We start from the raw sequence: 24,691 nt of genomic DNA, 5'->3' as shown, positions 1-24,691 counted from the left end.
AGACACCAACATCCATTAAACTTACAGCTTGAGTGAAATGATTTATAATTTTTCCAAGATTCTAAGCATCTTCAGCCTGATAAAGTGGGATTCTTTGCTAAAGGAACTCCTAATGCTTACTTTGATTGCAACCTTATAGATTTAACAGAGTTGGACCTACTTTTGTGTTTCATTTTACAACCCAATAAAACTTACAAAATGTTATATAATAAGACATTTGGAGAGTGTTTTCATTAATTATGAGGACCCAGTTGTGGGGGCAATAAGCTGACTTTGTATAAATATACAAAAGGATGAAGGCTATTGCTGAGCACATTGTAAGCCGCCCTGAGTCTTCGGAGAAGGGCGGCATATAAATCAAATTAAAAAAAAAAAAATTAAAACTTTTAGAATACGTATAAAAAATGTTCATTTTTTTTTCAATTAATAGAGATGCCCAATTTACAAGTGATTCAAGGTGGCTTACAAAGAAGGTTTGAAACATAAGAGGCAAAGATAATAATAAAAAATAATAGCTATTCCAGAAAAGATTAAAAAAATTAAAACACTCCAGTGGGTTCACAAATTGCCTTGCTGGACGAGACAAGTTTTTAAAGAACATCCTAAAGAATAATAGGGTTGGGGGGCCATATGGATTTTTGTGGGGATGTGTTTCCAAAAGCCATGAATGGCATTATAGAAACTGTTTCTGCAGGCTCCCACTATACAACATTGTTGTATTGATGGGATCTGGAATACATCAACCTTGTGAGATCTAATAGTATAGGCCCATGATGGTGAACCTATGACACATGTGTCACAGATGGCATGTGGAGCCATCTCTGCAGGCATGTGAGCTGACGCCCAGGCCAACTGATTTTCGGGTCTCTGCCAGAAGATGTGCGTGCATGCATGGGGGGGTGTCATACGTATGCATGGTGTGGGTTGTCGTACACACATGCACAGGGGCTGGGGCTGGGGTGCGGTGCTCCCCGTGCCCAATTTTTGGTCCCAGGAGGCTTCAGGGAGGCTTGCTAGCACAAAAACAGTGCGTGGGAGGTACGCGGGGAGCACAGGGGGTGTTGTGCGCATGCACTGGAGGCAGGGCCTGCAGGGGGCAATGCATTATAAGTGTTGGCACGCAGTGTGCACTGTTGCGTGCACACACGCGCTTTCGGCACCCAAGGAAAAAAAGGTTCACCATCACTGGTATAGGCAGACAACTGAAGAATGGTGATCCTGTAAACATCCTAGTCACAAATCTCAAAAGTCCTTATGGAAGTCCATTAGCACCTTGAATTGCCTCTGGAAGCCAAATGGCAACCACTAAAATTTGCAGAGCTGAGATCTTACATGGATGAACAGAAGTGCCTTCATAATAACTTGCATTATCATATTCTGGACCAGATGAAACTTTGAATGGTTTTTCACATAGAATACATTACTGTAGTGCAAACAAGAGGTGACTAGGGGATGGAGGTGACACTAAGGGCCTTATAATCCAGGAAAAGATACAACTGGTACATAGTATGATATTATGTTAAGGTCCTCATTGTTAGGATATGGTTTGAGCCTAACAAGTTGTCCAGGCAATATATGTGTTCTGTGACTTTAATATGAATATCTATTGTGTAACTTTAAGGCTTTAATGCTGAGTCATGCTGTAATTAGGTAATGACTGGTTGTGAGAGTATTTAAGCAAGGTATTGTAACGTGTTCAGTTGCTGCTATGATATGCTGCCATTGATGATGAAGCTGAGATGATATGCTACCATTGAGAGGAGTTGTTATCTGCTAATCATCGTTTGATGGAATCTGCAACCATCGTGGTTTGTGAACCAGAGTGAGTTTATTCTAACCAACTAATGTTTGTTTGGTAAGAAGATATCTGTAACTACTGGACTGATTTAACTGGCAAAGACTTGGAATTTGTTTAAAGACTATGAGACTGTTTTTCTACTATAAAGTAAGCTTTTGATAAACCAGTTTGCATATCTCTTATTCATTACTCTCAGCAACGTTTCCTTGTGCATTTACTCTGCTGGTTGGTAACCCAACACTAATATCCTTAACACTCATAACCACCTGTTTTATTTATCTTTGTGGCATTTAAAATAGCATATTCTATGGCACCTTTTTTGAGTATCCCTCACTCTACACTTCTAACACATACAGCTATTTTTAACACGATAACTTCTAGTGTCATCAGCATTAAAGAAGGATGAAGGAATAATTTAAAATGAGTTGAATTATATTTTATTCTCCAACTTCTAACTATTAAAGCAAGCTTTCGGTCTCACAGTTTAACATTATTGGAAAATGTTAACACTTACTTTTTTAATTTTGCTCTTAGATCACCCTCAATAACTTCTTTCTTCCGTTCCTCAACCTGAAGGTTGACGACACTTTCAATTTCACCATGCTCATTAAAAGCCACACATCTATACTGCCCGGAATCAGTTTTCATTGCATCCTTGATTTCCAGCTTGGCCTCATCTCCTTTTTGCTGGATTATAACGCGACCTCCTTGATTGAGTTGCCTCCACTTTCCTTTCATCCATTTCACATTGGGGATCGGATCACCACCAACTTTAGCAGTAAAGGTTGCTAAGCTCTCTGTTTGAAAAAAGACACAGAGGGAAGACAATGTCAACCGTAGGTTGAAGGAAGAGAGTTGTCAACAGATATGGGGAAGAAAATATTTAGAAGCTGGGCTCACTTTCAATTATAGTGATACTTCGAGGTTCAGAGACAAAGTAAAGCCTTCCATCAATAGGTGCTTTCTTAGCAACTGGTACAGCTGTGGGTTTTTCTGTAAGTCAAAGCAAAGGTATGATGTTGGAGAACTGAAAATGACAATGAAGTAACCATTATACATAGAGGATTCCACCCCCCCCCCCATTTTGAATTCTACAGTACCTAAAGAATTTATTATCAAGCACTGATATAATATTGGGGTGGACATGACCAGTATATGACACTTCTGGCCCGTGGGCCACAAATTTGACACCCCTGCTCTAGAAAGAGTGCAGAGAAGAGCAACAAAGATGATTAGGGGACCGGAGGCTAAAAGATATAAAGAACAGTTGCTGGAACTGGGTATCTCTAGTTTGATGAAAAAAAAGACTAGGGGTGACATGATAGCAGTATATCCAATATCTCAGGTGCTGCCACAAAGAAGAAAGAGTCAAGCTATTCTCCAAAGAACCTGAGGGCAGGACACGAAGCAATGGATGGAAACTAATCAAAGAGAGAAGCAACCTAGAACTATTCTATTCTATTCTATTCTATTCTATTCTATTCTATTCTATTCTATTCTATTCTATTCTATTCTATTCTATTCTATTCTATTCTATTCTATAGTATGTATTAGAGCAGTTTTGTATGATTTAATTTCAGTCAAACCACTGTAAATTAAGTGCTCCTATTATTAAATGCTTCTATTAAGGAATTTCATTTATGCCTATTTTATTTATGCTACAGTGCATTACATGCCTGACAAAATAATTCTCTTCGGCATGTTTATGAAGTCTTCATAGTAGTTCCTGGGGCTTTGAATTGTTGTTCTCTCTCTCTCTAAATATTCAATTTAACTGTACCTTTAATTGCCACTTTAGACTTAGAAGAATCACTTCCAGCTGCATTTGAGGCTTTGCACACATATTCTCCAGAATCAGTTTTAGTAACTGCTTGGATCTCTAAGAGAGCCGTTCCATTTGCAAAGCTGAAGCTGCATTTATCAGAGGATCTGAGCTCTCTCCCAGCTTTGAGCCACTGGATCTTAATGGGTTGTGATCCAACTACATGGCAAGCAAGTTGCAGGATCTTGCCTTCATCTATTGTCACTGGTTTAAGAGGTCGATCAAATACCGGAGGCTTTTTAGGTTCTGAAATGTAATCACATTAAGAAAGCAAGAGGAGGAAAGTAGTTAGATTACCATTCATCTTAAATTTTTAAAAAAGTACATATCAAGGTAAGAACAATATGATGCAATGAATTAATTCCATTTTCTCAATACAATTTTTTTAAATAGGAAAAATAATGGTATCATACAGAATGCCGATATTTAGTGAGCTTGTTTTAAGATGATATACAAAATGTTTGATATACAATATACACTATCTATCTTTTATGCTAAATGTAACATAAATATTGTCAAGATGAAGGTCATTTTAAATTTTGAAAAAAATCATGGATGAATACTTCTAGCTGGATCATAGATGGGAGACAGTGAAATGAATTTACATGTTATTGGCATACTTTTATCTATAGATGCAGATGCTGGTGAGTCATAAAAATTGCCAATGTATATATAATATACCTCAACTGGACCCCTTGAAAAACATTTTCCTCGATTTTTGGCTGAAATTTCTAGGTTGAGAATGAAAAATAATAAAAGGATTGTTTTTCATCAGAAAATGTGTTGCCTTGAGTATGAGTAACAACATTTTTTATTTAAAAAAATGAAGAAAGGTCAGTTTTGCAGAACCCCATCAATCAATTATCACAAAAGGGGTGCACCCTTCAAATAGGCTCATGATTGAACATTTTAAGAAGTGAAATTGAAATAAATCAGCAGTCCAGTATAGTTTTCTGTCATCTTATTGTGCTGCTGCAACCTACTATAACACCATATACAGTATGTAGAATTGATTTTTGTTATCAAATACATCAGAATTAATGTTTTGATCATTTGGACCCATGGGTAAACAGTAGTAGCTAATAAAATAAATATAGTACAGTAGGCCTTTAGGAAATGAACTAACCTTTAATAACAACGGAGGAAGTACACAACGTGCTCCCAGCTTCGTTGGATACTTTGCAGGTATATAAGCCTGCATCAGCTGGTCCTGCATTTTTAATGAGCAGCAGAATAGTATTGTTCTCAAAAGCTAGTTCACAGTTAGGGCTTCCATAGATTTCCTGGTTATTTTTGTACCAAGCAACCATCAGAGGCTGGGTACCAGAAACACGGCCTTCAAGTTTAAAGGTGTTTCCTTCCGTTTCTTCTACTGTTTCAGATAACTTCTTGGTGAATGTAGGCGGATTCTGTCTCTCTGTCAGAAAGGAAGATAAAAGGAAAATAAATTAGTGAGAAAGATGTATTCAGGCAAATGTTTTAAAATTCTATGGATTGTCTTGGGTTATCTTCAAAATGGCAGAAGGTTTGTAACTTGTGCGTGGCTAATCAATCAATAATATTTATTCGGTTAGTGATTAGCAAAATTTAAAAGACAAAATGAACAAAAACAGAATGAAGCAAATAAATAAAATAATATGCTAACAGCTAGCAAAATAAAAATGCCACTTTTGTGTGGCTAAAGAAAAAAGTGAGATTCATACATTTAAATCAAATATACAGTAAAATATATCTTCATAAAGTAAAATATTACCAAGAAAGGACAGGTTTTAATCTAACTGAATTCCAAAATACTTTTGGTACAAACATCTTTTGGAAAGAACATCTTATTTCTTTAGTTTTACTTCTCTCTCTCTCTCTCTCACAAACTCTTAGATTCCTATTTATGAATATATCAAAACAGAGATACTAATTCTAGGACTTTGCTATGAAAGTGACACACAGTCACTGTATGACATACAGTGACATACTGACATACATATGACATACTGGGTGGGGAATTTCTGATTTCTGTGGCTTCCAATTTTAGCTGCAGGATCATTAGCATTGTATCTCACATCATTACAAATGATGTCCCAGGTCTCATTAGTTTCCTGGCAGGTACCAAAGGTGTGCAAGTGAGATGTTGCTTAGCCAATAAGCAATGGAATCTAAATTTTATCTTACTGATGATAATTTCTAGTACCTTTAATATTAAGTTGAGCTGTGCAAGATTCTTTTCCAACTTCATTACTAGCATGACATGAATATTTTCCAGAATCTCCTTTGTCAACTTTCAGAATTGTCAAATGGGCTATATTTTCCATATAGCTGATCTGATGCTTCCCTCCAGTTCGCAATTCACGGTTATCCTTTGACCAAGTAATCTTAATAGGGCGCGTTCCAGAAACACGACACTCAAAATCCGCACTGTCACCAACAACTGCATCAACATGCGTAATTGGGATGTCAAAGAAGGGTGGCATCTTCCCCTCTAAAGTAGGAAGAAGTACAAGTAAATTGTTAATTCAGCACATTTAAAGATTTATATAAGCTTAAATCAGGCTAATGAACTGAGCTTATAACTGAGACTTGATATGCCATATAAAAGTATCAAAGGATAGTGACGTATTTTTGTCAAACCTGTAAGGATGAGTTTGGCACTACAAGAAGCGGTTCCAATGGCATTGGAGGCTGTGCAAGTATATTGTCCACCAAGACTCATATCAGTTTGTGAAATCTGTAAAACGGCGACTTTATTTAAATACGATATTTGCACGTTGTAGCCGTCTCTTATTTGTGCACCATCTTTATACCAGGTAACTTCCATTGGTTCAGAACCATTAATGCCGCAATCAAATGTAATCGGTAAGCCAACAGTTTCATGAATGTCCCTTAATTTTCGTGAAAATGAAGGAGGAAGTTTACGTTCTGCAAGAAAACAAATATTGTGCAGAGTTATTGACTCTGAATGGTTTGGATTTGAGTTTGGGCATTATTGAAGGAAATAGTGAGTTCTTGACATAATTTCTTGATGTATTCCAGTTTTGGCTTGGACAGCTATTGGCCATGGGTGGATTTCTGAGTTGATCAGGGGGTTCAACCTGATGGACTAAATAGTTCTTTCCAACTCTAGGAGTCTAGTGTCTACCAATGTGAGATACATATATCTAACTATAGCATAAGACTATCTACAATGCTAATAAATAGACTATATAAATTAATGTCCTTAACAGAGATATAATTAGACATGCTTAAATTAAACAGGATAAAAATGGAACTCTAGCAATGTATCTCAAGTTTCAGTGAATTGTGGACATTGTCTTTTCTGACAACTTTAAACAAGTATGATAGTAGATGACATAAAAGAAGAAAGACTTATTTTAATGACGTAGTGAATAAAAAGACTCTCTTGAGAAGCTACAGCCAGTCACACGGTGTTGCTGTTAACAATGTGTATCAACTTGCTTGTATTGGCTACAGAAATTCTCCATTGGGAAAGAACAGCTAAAAACAGACATATTTTTTTCTGTCTCATGCCTTTCAACCGAGTAATAAATAGTTTTTCCCAAACTTTTAAATTACTCACCTTCAACAGACAGTAGTGCTGAAGACGTAGCTTCCCCGACACTGTTTTCCGCCTTGCAGATATACTCCCCGCTATCATTGCTAACCACCTGGCTGAATACTAAAGTGGCCACTTGGTTTTTATAGTGCATTTTAGAAGTACTGGTGGGTCTTAGTTTTGTGTCTCCTTTGTACCATGACACATTGATTTCAGGTGTTCCAGCAATTTGACACTGTAATGATGCAGAATCTCCAGTGGTCACTTGTACAGACTCTAGATTTTGGACAAAGTATGGTGGTTCTATAGAACAAAAGCACAGATTAGTCACAAAATGAGTTTGTTTCCCACAAAATAATCAATAGCTCTGTTAAAATATTCTTTGATATAAGCTACATACGTAAGATTGAGACAGCTGCCTGAGAGTTATCTTGGCCTGATTCGTTCTCTATGTGGCAAGAATACAGGCCAGCATCTTCTAGTCTGCTGTTAGAGATTTCCAGTATGGCAGATGTTTCAGTAGTGGTAATACTGCATTTCTCTGAATGAGTTAAATTTACACCATTTTTCCTCCAAGACACTTGAATAGGAGCGGTACCAGTATATGAGCATTCTAAAGTTAATTGTTTTCCTTTCTCAGCATGGAAGTCATTCAGTTTTTTCACAAATTTCGCTGGTTCTGTAAAAAAATAGCACAAGATGGGAAATTTAAAGTTGTTTAAAATTGATGGTTGCCTTTTTGTTTAGCCCAGAAGACAGAATAATTACAAACCTTTTATAAAGAGATGAGTTGTACAAGAGATTTTGCCAGCTTCATTACTGACAATGCAAGTGTAGTCTCCACTTTGGACAGCGTGAACATCAAACAGCTCCAGTTCAGCAACTGATTCTTCTAGAGATATGTTGCATCTATGTCCTGGAACCAATTCAACACTTCCCCTAAACCATTTGACCTCAAGAGGGAGGGTTCCTTTAATGATACTTGTGAATGTTACATTTGCCCCAGATAAAACTTGCAAAGGTTCAGGTTTCTTCACAAAAGATGGAGGTTCTAGATAAACATTAAAAAAACAACAACCACACATTAAAGCTAAATGTGCAGATTAAAGAACATAAAAAACAAACAAGATTTTTAAATAATTATTTTCTTTTAATACATATTTTAATCTCAATTTTTTACCTCTAACTATGAAATACGCATCACATTCTTCAGATCCAGCTTCATTAGTTGCTATACAAGTGTAATTTCCAATATCTGACTCTTGAAGATCATTCACTTTTAAAGAACATGTGTTATCTGTAAGGGTTGCCTGGTATTTTTCTCCACTTGTGATCTCCTCACCATCACGGAACCAAAAAACAGAGATCGGAGGGGATCCAATGACTTTGCATTCAAGTACACTTGATGAGCCCAAGAGACCATGTGTTTCTTTCAGTGGTTTTGTAAATGAAGGTGGTATAATACGATCTGTGAGCACAAAATAAAAATTAAATTACAATCAGCAATAATATCTGCAGGGAGGGGTAAGAGGGGGCAAATGACAAAAACAGTATTATGCTCAGGCAATGCAAGCTTCACTTTTTGTATACATGTATTTTGATGTTATAAACATGTATAAAAAGTGTGAAACTCACAGTGCAAAGCTGCTTGCAACATTTTGAGGAAAGCAGCAGATCCTATGGACAACTCAGATGATAATAATAGGGCTTTTACTCAATTTTCTGAGTAATGAATTTGTACTTTTGTAGTTTAGTGGGGTATTTTTTTGGCATATTATATTTAAGACAGTATTGAATGAAAACACACTCTTTCCCTTTTAGAAAGGCGTTCCCAACTGTGTTAACAGTACTACATATCATTAAAGGCAATCATAACTTGAGAATGGGTATCTAGTAATATTCATTGCTATAACTGATCCTCTGCCAGATATTCCACAATAAGTAGATTTCTAAAGCATTTAGGAATCATACATGGAATCCTAACATCAGAAGTCAACATATGCATAACCTGATATGAAAATGCAGAGGAAATACAGAATTGTATTCCATATTAATCCACTAACCTGAAACATGTACAGAAGCTGTACAACGACTTTGACCGACGCTGTTTTTCACCTCAAATGTATATTCTCCACTATCTTGTAAGCTTGCATTCAGAATCTTGAGCACAGATACTTTATTGAAGAAAGTGATTTTGTATTTATGATCAGAAGTGAGCTCATATCCATTCTTGAACCATCTACTAGTAAACTCAGGTGTTCCAGAAACAGTGCACTCCAAGGTACAAGAATCCCCTGTGGTGACTGTCATTGGTTCTGGTTTCTCTACAATACTTGCTGGCTCTGGAATGAAATGCAAATCATCGTCATATTAGCAAGCAAGTTTATGTAAAACATGGCAGTGTACTTTGGTTTTATTGTTTAAATCTACTAACCAAGAACTGATAAGTTAGCAAAACATTCCTGACTTCCAGCATCATTTTTAATTTGACAGATGTATTTTCCCATGTTGGTTGGCTCTGCATGCACAACTTGAAGGATTGCCACTTTATCTGTGTAGGACATCCAGAGGTTGTCACTTTCGTGGATAATTTCTCCTTTGTCTTTCAACCAAAGAACAGAAATGGGCTCAGAGCCTTCAACAGTGGCTTGTAATTCTGCTGGCTCCCCAACGATCGCACTGATATCATGAAGTTTCTTCACAAACCTTGGAGGCACTGAAGGCAGGAGAAGAAAATATGTAAATGCGAAGTAAGAGAAAAAAAAAAGATGTAAAAAGAGAGAGAGAGAAAAATGTACAAACCTTTCAGCATCACGGAACAAATGCAAGCATCGCTCCCCACATCGTTGACGGCTTTGCAGTGATATTCACCAGTGTCTGCAGCATCAGTGTTCAGAATATGTAGACTAGCAAAGTAATTCTCAGACAAAATCTTGTACTTCTTGCTAGTTCGGATTTCTCTTTTATCCTTATACCATGAAATTTGGAAGGGCGGTGTGCCTTGAAGCACACATTCAAGATGAACATCAACTCCTTTCAACGACTCCATTGGCTGGGGTGTCCTGCGGAAAACTGGAGGAGCTGTAAAAACAGAAATTAAAATTTCCATTAAATGTGGAAGATGGATATTAATAAGCACCAAGAACGTAACATTACATTGAGATGGGAGATTGCATGTATTTGAATAAAAATGTCCATGTCCAGTTAAACTGATTGGCTTTGATCTTTAATGGAAAAAAAAAATAACCCTGACCATTCCCCCCCCCCCCATAAATCAGGGGTGTCAAACTCAATTTCATTGAGGGCTGCATCAGGGTTGTGTGTGTGGCCAGGGGGCATGGCCACCTTGAAGTCACTAGAGGCTCCATTTTCGGCTATGACGGCCTCCTGCAGCCCTCTGCCAGTGAAAATGGAGCCCGGGAGGCCCGCATGTGGCCCTCCTGAGCTCCATTTTTGCTGGCAGAGGCACTGTGGGCTGGTCCCTTGCTGTTTCCAGGGCAGGCCCATGGGCCAGATCTAAGCACCCCACAGGCCGGATCTGGCCCGTGGGCCTTGAGTTTGATACCTCTGCCATAAATGAGTGAGAAACAAAGGAAGAACAGATCCTGACCTTTCACTTTTAGGGATGTAGTACTGCTAGCACTTCCAGCTGAGTTTTGAGCTTCACAAGTGTAGTCTCCACTGTCTTCAACAGTCAAACTGTGCATTTCAATGATAGCCACAGAATCAACGAAAGACATGATGTATTTGTCACTGGGATGAATTTGGGTTTCACCCTTGTACCATGCAATATGAATTTCTGGTGATCCACCTATCTTGCATTCATATCTAGTTGAATCATGTTCTTTCACAACTCTGGAAGAATCTAACTTCCTAATAAATCTTGGTGGCTCTGTTGAAAAAAAAAAGGGGGGGGAACATATTCATGAGGCAATGTTTAAACAGTGTTATTTACATTAAATATGTAAAATCTCAAGTTGCCATGGTATATCAGCAGAAAAGGTCAACCTATTCCCTTTACGTTAAACTGTGCTCTCCTTCAAAGGCTTCTTACTACTTATGAAATATACATTTTAAAGCTCATTATAACTACAGTAAATGCTCAGTTTCTTTCTTATTATTGCAGATTTTAATAGCTTAACCATACTTCTGTGGAAAATAAAGCTGCCCAGAATTATGTTCACATAAAAGTAAGATACTCTATTTCAGATGTTGAAGGATAACCAGCTTCTTTATCACCTAGTATATTTCCATATATTAAGTTTAGAAAGTCTTCTAAGCATAAATACAAAACATAAAGCACCAGCTTTCTTATGAAAATCACTTCTTTCCATAAATTTACCAGCTGCTGCTTTAAAATGAGGAGCTTATCTACATCAGCATAATTCCCATTTCATTTTTTTTTTAAAAAGGAACAACAACAAAAAATATAGCAAGGGCATATATGTATATGTGTAAGTATAATATAAGTGATATGATTTATACTTTTTAGAAATTTACCTTTGAAGCTCAGCTGAGCACCACAAGAATCCTTCCCAGCACTGTTGCTTGCCGAGCAGGTATAAAGTCCAGCATCACCTTTACCTACTTTAAGAACAGTCAGCGTGGCTGTGTTTTCTACCAATGTAATCTTGTAATTATCACTAGGACGGATCTCTCGGTTATCTTTTGCCCAGGTGATTTTCATTGGCATAGAACCTGTGATGTGACACTTGAAAGAACCACTTTCCCCAAGAGCAACATCAACAGGCAAAGGCTTCACATCAAAGGAAGGTGGTATCATATGTTCTGGAGGGGGCAAAAAAAAAAGGGAAATTATATCTGCCTTTTGTCACTTTTTCTTAAAAACAAAGCACAATTCCCTGCTGCATCACACCTGTGATCTAATTGTGTTCTTTAAAATGGCATTACTGAATGTGCCAAGTCTGAATTCAACAAATGACACACCTGAGAGCTGGAGCTTGGCACTGGAGGAAGCCGTTCCAAGAGCATTTTGAGCTGTGCAAGTGTACTGGCCAGAGTGAGCCACTTCTGTTTGTAAGATCTGAAGAGTTGCTATGTTATTTAAGAAGGTTGCTTGAATGTTAGTATCGTCCCGCAAGAGCATCCCCTCCTTATACCAAGACACCTGAAGAGGTTCAGAGCCAATGATACGGCAATCAAAAGCAACAGGAGACCCAATCATTTCTTGTACATCTTTTAGCTTCTTTGTAAATGAAGGTGGAAGTTTACGGTCTGCAAATAGAAATGGTAACGTATACTATATGATCCTAAAACACAGTAACATTTTAGGCATATCTTACTAGAGACACAATACCCCAGTATAGACATTTTCTTTCTGGAGATGGTGGAATGTAGAAAGGAAAGGCAGCATCCCAAAGGACCAAGAGACAGCAAAGTTAGATAGTTTGATTGGGATAAAGAAGATTAAGATGGCTCCTCCCTAGAAATTCTCAGAGTATATCCTTAATGATGCAAGTAGTTGCCTTAGTTTGACAAAATTTTTGCTTATAGGTGAGGAACAATAAAGGAAGTTGCTTTGAAATAACTCTGCATATCTTTCTTGATTTTTGGAGCCTGACACCCAATTCATATATGCAAGCATCTGCACATGCACAGAGGCCAACAGGACATTCTGAGGAACAGGAATTCTGTGCACCTTTCTGTATTCCAAGCAGATGACCTGCTCTGACTGATGTAATGTGTTCATGCTGAAATTGTGAGGCATGGACAGAGATGAAAAACTGCATAAATCTTCTAGTTCACTGAATATTTAACCCTGCTGCCTATGTGTATGCCAGGATAGTGGAATAATGCAGCTTTCTTCCTATATTTGCCACATGAGTGGATTTTCTTTTTTTAAAAAAGTACATTGCACAAAAATATTTGAACCAACAGACGTAGCGAATTATCACCTTTGACAGCTAGCACAGCTGTTGAAGTAGCAAACCCAGCGCTGTTCTCTATTTTGCAGACATATTCGCCAATGTCAGCATTCTCCACCTGGCTGAAAGTAAGTGTCGCTATATTGTTCTTGAAGTGCATTCTGTAAGCCTGAGTAGATCTTAGTTTGGTATCTCCTTTATACCACGAGACTTTGATTTCTGGAGTTCCAGCTACTTGGCATCGTAAAGACAAAGGCTCTCCGATGGTCACCTCCACCCTTTCCAATTCCTTAACAAAGTAAGGTGGCTCTGAAGCAGAAATTAACACCATAGTAAGTACCCAGGTAGTTAAGGTATACCATACAATTAATATAAGAGTAGTTACTCAAGTCAACAACGCACCTAAGATTGATACCAAGGCATGACATACATCCTCCCCAGCATCATTTGCAACTTCACATGTGTATTCTCCTTCATCTTGTCTGCTACTACTCAGGATTTCTAGGATGCCTGATTTTTCTGTTGTTGTTATATTACATTTTGGAGACTGGGTGAGTTTTGAGCCATTCTTCTTCCATGTCACCAAAAGTGGAGGGGTTCCACTAAATGTGCTTTCTAGAATAATGGAGTTTCCATGCTCCACGCTGAAATCACTCAGTTTCTTCACAAATACAGCTGGTTCTAAGAGAGTTTGTAAGAATGGGTCACGTCAAAAACAGTAACACACATATACGAATGCGTGCGCATACATAATTAAATGTATGCCTGTTGCAATAGATATAAAGAGTAGTATTCAAACAAACCTTTCACAAAAAGATGCGTAGTACAAGAACAACTGCCAGCATCATTAGTAACAAGACAGGTGTAATCTCCAGTCTGGAGAGGTCCTACTTCAAACAATTCCAGTTCTGCAGTTGAATCTGTCAAGAGGGTGTCGCATGTTTTCCCAGGCACAAGTTCCCTGCTTCCTTTGAACCAGTTCACTTTGAATGGAGGAGTTCCTCTGATCAGGCTCCTGAATGTCACACTGTTCCCTGGTAAAACCTCCAGAGGATCCGGTGTCTTTGCAAAAGAAGGTGGTTCTAGGTTCACACAATGTTAACAGTGTTAGTAGCTATGCCAAGTAGGTGGAATATGGATAAAATAAAGATGCAAGAGAAATATATAGAAGAAACACTCAGAGCCAGTGGCTTTCCTTTCCTTTACTGACCTTGTACCGTCAAAAAGGCGCTGCATTCGGCAGAACCAGCTACGTTGGCAGCGGTACAGGTATAGGGACCTGTGTCAGTGGTATCTAGAGCATTCACCTTCAAGGTACAGACATTATCTGAAAAGCTGGTTTCATATTTATCCCCACTGAAAATCTCATCGCTTCCATAAAACCAAGCCACGGTCATAGGTAGCGATCCAGCCACTTTGCATTCCAGAACAATGGAAGAACCCAGCACACCAAAGGTTTCTTTCAATCTTCTTATGAAAGAAGGTCGGATAAGGTGTTCTGTTTGGGCAAAGTCACCAAAAGACATGTTTTAAGAGAAGAAAGACGTAACCAGAAGAAAGAAGACGGCAACTGAGAAACGAGAGCTTTGTCTAACCTGAAACATCCACGGAGGAAGTGCAGCTGCTTTTTCCCACTTCATTTTGCACTTCAAAAGTGTAAAGCCCTCGGTCATCCATGTCTGCAGAAAGGACTTTAAGCGTGGCTACTTTATTGGAAAAGGTAATCTGGTGTTTGCGGCTGTTGGTCAGCTGTCTTCCATCCTTAAACCATTTGGTGATTAGATCTGGAGTCCCACCCACGGTGCACTCCAAAGTAAAAGCACTGCCAGCTGTAGCTATCATCGGTTCAGACTTTTCTAGGATCACAGCTGGTTCTGGAGGAAGGGAAACCATCAGTTACAAAATTGAGACTGGTAGAATAGCTTTCTGCCATGACAAAGAGAGTCAAGATTTATTCTTCAGAAGGGGATAGAAGCCAATACCAACCTAGAACTTTCAAGTATCCAGCACATTCTCGCATCCCAGCATCATTTTTAATCTGGCAGATGTATTTCCCACCACTGGCAGCTTCAGCACTTGCAATCTGAAGGGTTGCAATGTTGTCTGAAAATGAAATCTGGAGGTTTTCACTCTCTCTGATTATTTCCCCTTTGTCCTTCAGCCACAAAACAGAAATGGGCTGGGAACCTTCCACTACAGCTCGTAAAGCAGTGGGTTCCCCTGTGTAGGTGAAGGTGTCACTCAGTTTCTTAACAAACCGTGGTGGTTCTTTGAGAAAAAAATGATTCATGGTAAAGAGAGAGAGAGAAAGAAAAAGAAAACTGTACGTGAGCAAGAAAGAAACTCATGAAAAGAATTTTCTCCAAAGAACAATTTGAGTAAATACTAACCTTTGAACTTGACAGTGCAAGCGCAAATGTCACTTCCCACCTCATTGGCGGCTTTGCACTGATATTCTCCTGTGTCACTAGCTTCAAGATTGAGGATGTGAACACTGGCACTGAAGTTCTTCACTGTAACTTTGAACTTCTTGCTACCTCTAATCTGCTTTCTGTCTTTGAACCAGGCAACTTCGAACGGTGGTGTGCCTGCAAGTTCGCACTGAAGGATAACATCAGTGCCCTTAAGGGTGTCTACAGGGCTAGGCTTCTTGCTAAAAACAGGCGGCTCTATAATGAAAATATTAGGAGAATACATAATTGATCTTCTGGAAGAGGCTTCTTGAAAACAGAGCAGAACATCCAGAAACAGAAGAGATCCGTTACATAAGAACTCTCCTAGTTTCCAAAAATGCCATATATATCCCACTTCACTTTGAAAATGTTTCTAAATCCAAACCTGTAAAGCCCTGCTTGGAAACTCTGCCATCCCCTGCAAATTCTTATTGCATGGGGAACTAAATATTCCAAATGAACGTAGTTCATAAGGTTGGGTGCGTGCCCACGCGTGTCCTTTAATATGGATTGTGATGTATGACCTGACTATAGTCAGATCTCCTATTCTCAATTTCCATTCTCCGAATCTCTTATACCCAAGAATATAGTCTTACAGACTTCCTTCCTATCTCCATGAGATGTAATTTAAAACAAAAATAAACAAAGGATTTTTTTTCCTCCTCTCGATCTATAATTGTTGTTAACATTTAAGTTGTTGCCTAACTATAGAATGTTGCTAAGAGGTGACAGATAAACAGCATGCAGGTTTATTAGTGGGCAGAGATAAACAAAAGGCAGTCTTCCTACTCATGTCACTCATGTGTTATATTCTCTCCCACTCTTTCATTCAGCCACCTGTTGGTCTTTGTCAATTTCTTAAGTGCTCATATCTTGACCAAAGCGCAGGATAAAGCTTCCCCCCCGCCCCCCCCCGATCGAACCAGAATAATAAGAAGTAAGATCGGACCTCCTTCTATTACTCCATGCTACTACAGTTTTGGATCTTCTGAAACTGACAATGACAGACAAAGCTAGAGGTTCCTACTCTTGATCTAACATGAGTATTTGGTTTGGCACATCAACACCCCCAATGCATTGCATAGAGATTGAGATATCCCCCAATCTCTAACTCATCCTCCTCCAACCAAGTGCCCTGCAGATTTAGTGGAGTCCAGTTTCCAGAATTTCTAACCAACTGGCAAAGAAATGACAAGAACTGCAATCCAAGACGTCTGCAGGGCACCAGGTCTGTAAAAGATGAATTAAAGCTTTTAGAGCGCAAAAGGATGCAGAATGAAGTACAGAGGATGCAAGACTTTGGAAATAGTAGCTTCTAACCTTTTACTGTGACTACTGAACTGCAGCTCACAGTGCCAGCAGAATTAAGAGCTTCACAGATGTAATCACCACTGTCTTCAAGGGTGGCACCAACAATGATGAGGACTGCTGTAGCGTCACTGAAGGTCATATGGTATTTTTCACTAGCATGGAGTTCTTGGTCATTCTTATACCATGCAACTTTGATTTCTGGGGAGCCACTGATTTTACAGTCAAGTTGACATGAGTCACCTTCCTTCACCATTCTTGAGGCTTCGAGCTTCTTTACAAATTTAGGAGGTTCTAAGAAGTCAGATGGAAAGTAACATTTAATTACATGGTGTTCTATGCTTTGAATAAGAACCATTGGTAAGTTCCATAATATTAAAGAAAAAAATAAGTTTAGATGCTAAGAGTGCAAGAGCTGAGATAGATTGTTCATACCTGGCAAAGGTATTTAGACATAAGTAGAAATTAATTAGGTTTACTATTAGCTGTGATTGCACAAGTTGACCCACAGTTAGCTTAACCATAGTTTATTCAAGTCAATTTTCTTTATTGGCATGACACACTAAACCATTAATTATGTAATACAGTAAACTGAAATGTCAATGGCTAGTTTGTGGTTCAGTGTGTCTTGCAAATGCAGCTTAAAGGTTTTATATTTCTATATTGAGTGCTTTGTAACTATTGTTTTACTACTAGCCTGTTCATATTACCATTTTTTTCACTCATTCCTATTAATTTGTTATCAGTTTGTATATTAATAGTTTTATCCAAAAATATATGTTATTTTTTTGTATTGGAAACTGAAAAATGCAGGTGTTCTTAGACTAATAAGTGTCATCAAATAAGCTTGATGAGCTGAATGGCAAGGCCAACAAATTGATATGCTAATACTTCTTTACCCTTCTTTTCCTGCTAGTCAGAACTCAAAAGCTGAACCGTCCTGCAGTTACCCTTAAATCTGTGTGGAGAAGGTGGAAGAGTAACTAGTAGCTGTTCCATTCTGCCTTATAGGTCTCCAATAAGAGATTAAGGTTGAGATTAATCCTTCACAGATTAGATATTAGAAGAAATAAAGGAGAAAAGAGATTTCAAGATACCCTGAATAGTCTGCTTTTTTTGTTTGTTTGAATACCATCCATTTTGTTTTGATATCCAGTTGTTAGAGAAAAAGAATGGCTAGGGGGAAAAAAACCCCAAGAATTCCCACTTCTGAATTTTTTTAAAAAAGTGATCTTTGATCAAGCCTATTAAAATTCCAATACCTTTCACATTAAGCTGAGCTGAGCAAAAGTCTTTGCCAACTTCATTGCTAGCCTGGCAGGTGTACTGTCCAGAATCTCCTTTGCCTACTCTCATAATCCTTAAATGAGCGGTATTTTCTACAAATGTAATTGCATAATTTCCTCCTGTCCGGATCTCACGGCCATCTTTTGCCCAGATGACATGTATAGGGTGGGTTCCAGTCACATGACATTCAAAGTCAACACCTTGTCCCACAGGAACATCTCTGGATTCAGGTGTGATATCAAACAAAGGAGCTTGTTTGGTTTCTGAAGATTAAAAGGAAGAAGAGATCGTTGTTGTTTCCTTTTTAGCCCATATGAAGTAAGTATCATAACATTGCTTTTGAAATCAGAAAGAATACAGGACAAAGTGAAACAAACCTGAAACTCTGAACCTAGCATTAGAAGTAACAGTGCCAACAGAGTTGGTAGCTGTGCAAGAATACTGCCCCGAATGGGCCATGTCAGTTTGTAAAAGATGAAGGGTTGCCACATTATCAATGTAAGAGGTTTGCACATTGAAGTCGTCTCTTAAAGGTACACCATCTTTATACCAAGTGACACTAATAGGTTCAGACCCATTTAGGCGGCAAACAAATTTAACTGGGAAGCCAATAGTTTGCTCTGTATCCTTTAATTTCCTCACAAAAGAAGGTGGACGTTTTCGTTCTGTAAAATAACAAGCATGCAGTCAAGATGGGCAGATGAAATCCTTTGTCAGAGAGTGAAAGACTGATAAATCTGCATTTTTAAGCAATTTGGAATGAATTTATCACCTTGAACTGTCAAGAGAGCATTTGAAGAGGCTGATCCAACACTGTTTTCAGCTTTGCAAATATATTCCCCGCTGTCATTGATATCTACTTTGTTGAAGATCAATGTGGCAACATTGTCTTTGAAATACATCTTATGCTCAGGAGTGGATCTTAATATAGTATCTCCTTTGTACCAAGATATTGTGATTTCTGGAGTTCCAGAAACTTGACATTGTAAAGTTGTATAATCTGCAACTGATACTTCAAGAGGTCCCAGATGTGTAATGAAAGAAGGAGGTTCTGAGAACACAAATATTCAATGTCAGCATTAAGGTAATCAGATCTTGGAACTACATAAAAAAATAATAAAGAGGATTACAATGTCATGGAGACACACCTAAAGTAGATACCAACGCTTCACAAATATCTTCTCCAGCCTCATTTTCCACCGTACAAGTATATTCCCCTTGGTCATCCTTTGTACTATGAAGTATTTCCAGAATGCAAGATTTTTCAGTTGTGGTAATGCTGCACTTATCAGATTGACTTAAAATGACTCCATTCTTCTTCCAGGTGACTGAAATTGGGAGGCTACCAGTGTACCTGCTCTCTAAAATTATAGATTTTCCTGGTTCCACACAGTGGTCACTCAGTTTCTTCACAAAGACGGCTGGCTCTGGAGAGCAAAGAGAACTCCGTTGTTAAACAAAATGTTGTACAAACGTTTGAAAATCTCAGAGTGAACAATTGCTTTTGTTTTCTAAATTTACCAACCTTTAACCAAAAGATGTGTTGTGCAAGACGCTTTGCCTGCTTCATTGCTTACAATACACGTGTACTCTCCACTCTGTGATGGTTCCACATCGAATAGCTCTAGATCTGTGACCGAATCTTCCAAATAGATGTTACATTTATCACTCAGTACCAGTTCAGTGACTCCTCTAAACCAGTTCACTTTAAATGGCGGAGTTCCTCTGATGGTAGCTGAAAGTGTAGCACTTCTGCCTGGTAAAATGTGCACAGATTCTGGTTCCTTCACAAAAGACGGTGGTTCTAAATTTGCATTAAAGGAAACAACAGATTAGTCGATTAGTAAGTAAGCAAGCTTAAAATGAACATGTCTCTCCTATTCCAGAAGAAAAATGTGTTAAGGATTAAGCATTAAACGGTTTCAATGAAGAGCTAGCCAGCTACTAACCTTGCACAGTTAAAACAGCCCTGGTCTCATTGGAGCCTGCTACGTTAGCAGCTTTGCACACGTAAGCCCCTGTGTCAGATAAATTCAGTGAAACAATTTGCAAAGTGCAAACATTGTCAGAAAAGGTGATCTGATGTTTTGGACCACTAGTGAGCTTATGACCATCATGAAACCAAGCAACGGTAATTGGTAGAGATCCTGCCACTTTGCATTCAAGAACCACAGAAGAAGCCAGCACACCATGACTTTCTTTTAGCTTTCTGGTAAAAGAGGGTGGAATGATCCGATCTGTTAAGAGGAACAAAGCAAAATAATGATCCTCCGGGAAAAACTGGTATGATTTCTCTCATAAAACATGTTATGGAAAGAAGCCACGCAACCAACCTAGAACATCAACCGAAGCAGTGCAGCTACTTTTGCCCACGTTGTTCTGGACTTCAAAGGTATATAAGCCACTGTCTTCACTTTCTGAATCAATAATTTTAAGTGTAGATGTGTTCTTGTAGAAGACAATTCTGTATTTGTCACTGCTGATCAGTTCTTTTCCATCCTTAAACCAGCCTACGGAAAGCTCAGGGGTTCCGCTCACTTTGCACTGTAAGGTGCAGACATCTCCTACGGTAACGTTCATTGGCTCAGCCTTCTCTACAATGATAGCAGGCTCTGGAAAAAGACACAGCAAGGTCCAACTGTAAATCTCTTTTGTTTCATCCGACACAGGGCTCTTCTAGTTACAGAAGCCTATGCTCAAGCATGCTTTTTTTGTTTGTTTGTTTCACTTTTGACTTTAGAATTATTGTTGACTGTGTTTAAATTTATTGGCTGCTCAATTCCGGTGAAATGAGGATAACTCTATGAATGGCTTTCCTGCTTTGGAATACACAAACCCAATCAAACCTTCCAATATTATATTTAGGAAGGGAAATGATACCTGTTAATGGAATCTGCATAAGGATATTAAGGCATCAAAACATTCTAATTCAGTAATTAATATAATCTTACTGGATGCAGTAAGATTCATTGGTACAGTTTCACTCTGTCATAACCAGAGCATGATCATCCATGTTGCTTTTCTAAGCTAAAGTTAAGATGATGTCCTAGGTCAGTGGTGGCGAACCTTTTACTCACCGAGGAAAAGTGCCATCCGCACTAATGCACGGCTCCTCCCCCATGCGCTGCGTGCGCAACCGCACCATCTGTGCATGCACACATCTTTTGTGCGCATGCCCCACTGTGCGCTGTGCTTGCAAGTGCACCATCTGCACATGTGCGCAGGTTTCACATGGCTCCCCTGTGTGCTGCGTATGCAATCGCACCATCTGTGCATGCGTGTGGTTTTTGCACGTACAATGCACATACGTGAACGCCATCTGCGCATGCACACGCTGCCCACCAGTACTCTTGCGTGCATGCGTAAATGTGCACGCATGCGCAGGAGAGCTCTGAAGACCAGCTGGGTCCCCTGAATTGCACACATGCGCACCAGAGGCCCAAACACCAGCCGGGGCGCGCACGCATGTGCAGCTGCAGGTGAGTTCGGCCATAGCTTGTGTGCCCAGAAAAATGGCTTTGTGTGCCACTTCTGGCACATGTGCCATAGGTTCGCCATCATGATCCTAGGTCAAAATGATTTTTGTAACATAATTCATGTTGCTAGCAAAAAGTCAGTTAAAATGCCCCAAGAAGCTCTGTTCTTTTCTTCTTATGCCTTGGTATGTCTAAGCTTGTAAGTAATTTACTCTGATGTAATCATAAGCCAATCTACTCCTTCCACAGCCATATCTCCTCTCCTTTCTCCATTGTTCCCCTACACTGATTATTGATTATACAATTTTGGGAGAAGAGCAGTTACTTCCCCTTTTGTGTACTCCATAATGTGTCTTGCACATCGATAATTATAAATAAACATAATTATTATCACAATTTTAAAATTATCAAGGCTCTGATATCTGGACTACTCAGCTTTTAAAAATAGGTCTTTTTAAAGAGACAAATCTCTGTGATTACCAACCTAAGACTGTTAAAGTAGCCATACATTCACGGGTTCCAGCATCGTTTCTGACTTGACAGATATACTTCCCAGCGCTTGACGGCTCTGCTTTGGCAAGTTGTAAAGTGGCAATGTTGTCCATGTAGGTTATTGCAGTGTTTTCACTTTCTCGGATGACATCTTCCTTGTCCTTGAGCCATATAACTGAAATAGGCTGAGAGCCTTCTACGGTTGCTTGTAACTCTACTGGTTCACCCACCACAACAGTTAGGCTATTTATTTTGGTGACAAATTTTGGTGGTTCTGAAGAGAAAAGAGGCAATGGGCATCAAGACTCCCAGGAACAAAACACTTGGCCAAATTTATACAAAAGAAGGCGTATATTCTACGTTAACAAGAGATTATTACCTTTCAGTTTTACAGTACAAACGCAAGCATCACTTCCCACATCATTCTTAGCTTTGCACTGATATTCACCAATGTCAGAAGTTTCAATATTAAGAATATGGATATTGGCAAGGTAGTTTTTGGACGTAACCTTGTATTTTTTACTGCTGCGGATTTGTCTCTTGTCTTTATACCATGTGATATCAAATGGCGGAGTCCCAGAGATTTCACACTCAAGGCGAACTTCAGTACCTTTGAGCGTATCTACTGGAGATGGCTTTCTGCTAAATACAGGAGGTTCTAGGAAGAAGAGAGAAGCAGGTTCCAATTTTTAAAAGATAATTATGGGAAAGTTAGTCTTGTAATCCTTGTGTAAATAAAACCAGAGCAGTGAGAAGACTATATCTATCATGGCACATGTTTGTCAGAAGTGAATTTATCAAAGTTAGCAATCAGCATAAGACTGACATCTCAATTATAATGCCAAGTCAAAAAGGCAAGGGATGCAGGAGATGGATATTTTATGAAGAAAACTCCAGATCTCCTCTAATATGCCAAAGGTTTCATGATCATCTCCATCTTTAGAACGACTACAACCAAATCTCTTAGACCAAGAATAGCCAATGGTGGGTAATAGGTCACTTGTCTCCCTCTTTTTATGGCTCGGTGTCCCTAAGACATATAGCTAAAATTTGGCAGCAAAATAGCAATTCTGAGGACATAATGATTTTCTGACAGTTTAAGTTATAAAACCAGGATATTATCCTCCAAGAGGACTGATACATTTATTTTGTATAACCCTCCCCCCCAGATATCGTGCCACCTCCATTCTCCACCGCCCCCAAAAGTTGCCCTGTCTGCCTTCATTCTCTGTAAGTAGGGCAAATGCCATAAGTTAGAAAATTCTTGCTGAGTGAAAATAAGGACCCTGTTGTGACAGCCAGCTTCAGGGTGTCTTAATATTTTTCTGCAGATCTTAGGAACTGCAGGGGGGAAGATTTTAGTTTGACTACAGTATCTATTCTTCTTTCTGGTGGCCATTTACCACTGGGTATGATCCAATTAAGGTATAAGATAAGATAACGTTATTGCCATTTTTTTTACTGTGAACACACTGGCCCACATTAAAAATGAAATTCTGTTGCCTGCTCTCAAGAGAAAGTATATATCTACCCAAACACATATGTAATACACATATACACATGCCATATACATATACATATAAATATAAATATACCTGCACCATACACACACACACAGACAAATTAGCTTATGAACATAGACATAGACATTGACTAAAGAGAAGGCAGAAAAGCCCTTGCTAACCTTTTACTAGAAGCTTTGTACTGCAGCTTGCCCTGCCAGCAGGATTCTGTGCTTCACATATGTAATCTCCACTATCTTCAGTGCTAAGATGCTTCATTTCAAGAATGGCAATAGAATCTACGAATGACATTTGGACATTTTCACTAGCATGGAGCTCAGTATCGTTTCTGTACCATACCACTCTGATTTCGGGAGAACCAGTGATTTTACACTCAAGTCGCGTGGAGTCACCATGTTTCACGATGTTGAATGGGTTGAGCCTCTTAGCAAACTTTGGAGGTTCTAAGAAGAAAGAGAAAACATTGAAATAGCAAGGAAAGGGATCCTCCCTCTATTTACCGTATATAGTAAAAGAGAAAGAAAGGAAATTTATGTTGTGTAGCAGAAGAGAGAAGAGAACTCCGATTGTTTTGTGTATTTTACAATGCACAACAGAATGCAATTAAAAAAAAACCTTCAACAAAAGGAATCCTAAGAGAGATATGAAAGAAGAAACACAGAAGCCATTAGCACACCTGTTATAATCAGTGTGGTTGTACAAGAATCGCTGCCGACATCGTTGGATACTTGGCAAATATAATTCCCACTTTTTAAGCCATCCACTGAATAAAGATTTAAGAAACCAGTTGACCCTTCAATCCCAAATGCACAATTAGGTCCAGGTGCAAGCTCTAAATCTTCTTTAAACCACTTTATTTTAAAAGGCGGTGTTCCCTTTAAAAGAGCTTTAAATTCCACAGTGGAGTCAGGAACTGCTTCTTGGCTTTCTGGTTTTGCCAGGAAACTTGGTGGTTCTAAACGTTTCAAGAGATAACAGAATGGATTAGGTTTTGGCACAAGAAAGGTAGACCAAAAGACACCATTACAAAAGAGGGAAAGATGAAGAAGACGGTAAGAAGTTAAATTCTAAAGCTAGAAAACACGAAACAACATTTTTAACTA

General features: G+C 38.8%; 1 protein-coding gene across 2 annotated transcripts in view; it reads right to left on the bottom strand.

Annotated features, from left to right (window-relative positions):
* TTN (titin) overlaps positions 1–24,691 on the bottom strand; it is a 319,867-nt gene that overhangs the window by 203,795 nt on the left and 91,381 nt on the right. For both annotated transcript variants that reach the window (XM_070957152.1, XM_070957229.1), the window contains 35 exons: positions 24,265–24,543; positions 23,750–24,031; positions 22,445–22,723; positions 22,058–22,339; positions 20,431–20,709; positions 20,047–20,334; positions 19,623–19,901; positions 19,246–19,524; positions 18,870–19,148; positions 18,475–18,762; positions 18,073–18,360; positions 16,823–17,104; positions 15,440–15,718; positions 15,036–15,317; positions 14,645–14,923; positions 14,260–14,547; positions 13,853–14,131; positions 13,452–13,730; positions 13,080–13,358; positions 12,112–12,399; positions 11,665–11,952; positions 10,775–11,056; positions 9,967–10,245; positions 9,599–9,880; positions 9,228–9,506; positions 8,345–8,632; positions 7,937–8,215; positions 7,565–7,843; positions 7,189–7,467; positions 6,243–6,530; positions 5,806–6,093; positions 4,747–5,037; positions 3,579–3,866; positions 2,699–2,791; positions 2,313–2,595 (listed from right to left, as the gene is read on the bottom strand). In XM_070957152.1, the coding sequence (XP_070813253.1) occupies positions 2,313–2,595; positions 2,699–2,791; positions 3,579–3,866; positions 4,747–5,037; positions 5,806–6,093; positions 6,243–6,530; positions 7,189–7,467; positions 7,565–7,843; positions 7,937–8,215; positions 8,345–8,632; positions 9,228–9,506; positions 9,599–9,880; positions 9,967–10,245; positions 10,775–11,056; positions 11,665–11,952; positions 12,112–12,399; positions 13,080–13,358; positions 13,452–13,730; positions 13,853–14,131; positions 14,260–14,547; positions 14,645–14,923; positions 15,036–15,317; positions 15,440–15,718; positions 16,823–17,104; positions 18,073–18,360; positions 18,475–18,762; positions 18,870–19,148; positions 19,246–19,524; positions 19,623–19,901; positions 20,047–20,334; positions 20,431–20,709; positions 22,058–22,339; positions 22,445–22,723; positions 23,750–24,031; positions 24,265–24,543 (9,703 nt within the window). The remainder of the gene's footprint in view (positions 1–2,312; positions 2,596–2,698; positions 2,792–3,578; positions 3,867–4,746; positions 5,038–5,805; positions 6,094–6,242; positions 6,531–7,188; positions 7,468–7,564; positions 7,844–7,936; positions 8,216–8,344; positions 8,633–9,227; positions 9,507–9,598; positions 9,881–9,966; positions 10,246–10,774; positions 11,057–11,664; positions 11,953–12,111; positions 12,400–13,079; positions 13,359–13,451; positions 13,731–13,852; positions 14,132–14,259; positions 14,548–14,644; positions 14,924–15,035; positions 15,318–15,439; positions 15,719–16,822; positions 17,105–18,072; positions 18,361–18,474; positions 18,763–18,869; positions 19,149–19,245; positions 19,525–19,622; positions 19,902–20,046; positions 20,335–20,430; positions 20,710–22,057; positions 22,340–22,444; positions 22,724–23,749; positions 24,032–24,264; positions 24,544–24,691) is intronic.

This window comes from Pituophis catenifer, unplaced genomic scaffold (genome assembly GCF_029215685.1).
Source record: "Pituophis catenifer annectens isolate HBS135680 unplaced genomic scaffold, rPitCat1.0.hap2 SCAF_1, whole genome shotgun sequence".
Taxonomy (NCBI): Eukaryota; Metazoa; Chordata; class Lepidosauria; order Squamata; family Colubridae; genus Pituophis; species Pituophis catenifer.
The sequence above is the reverse complement of the archived record's forward strand: the minus strand, read 5'-3'. Positions and strand labels throughout refer to the sequence as shown.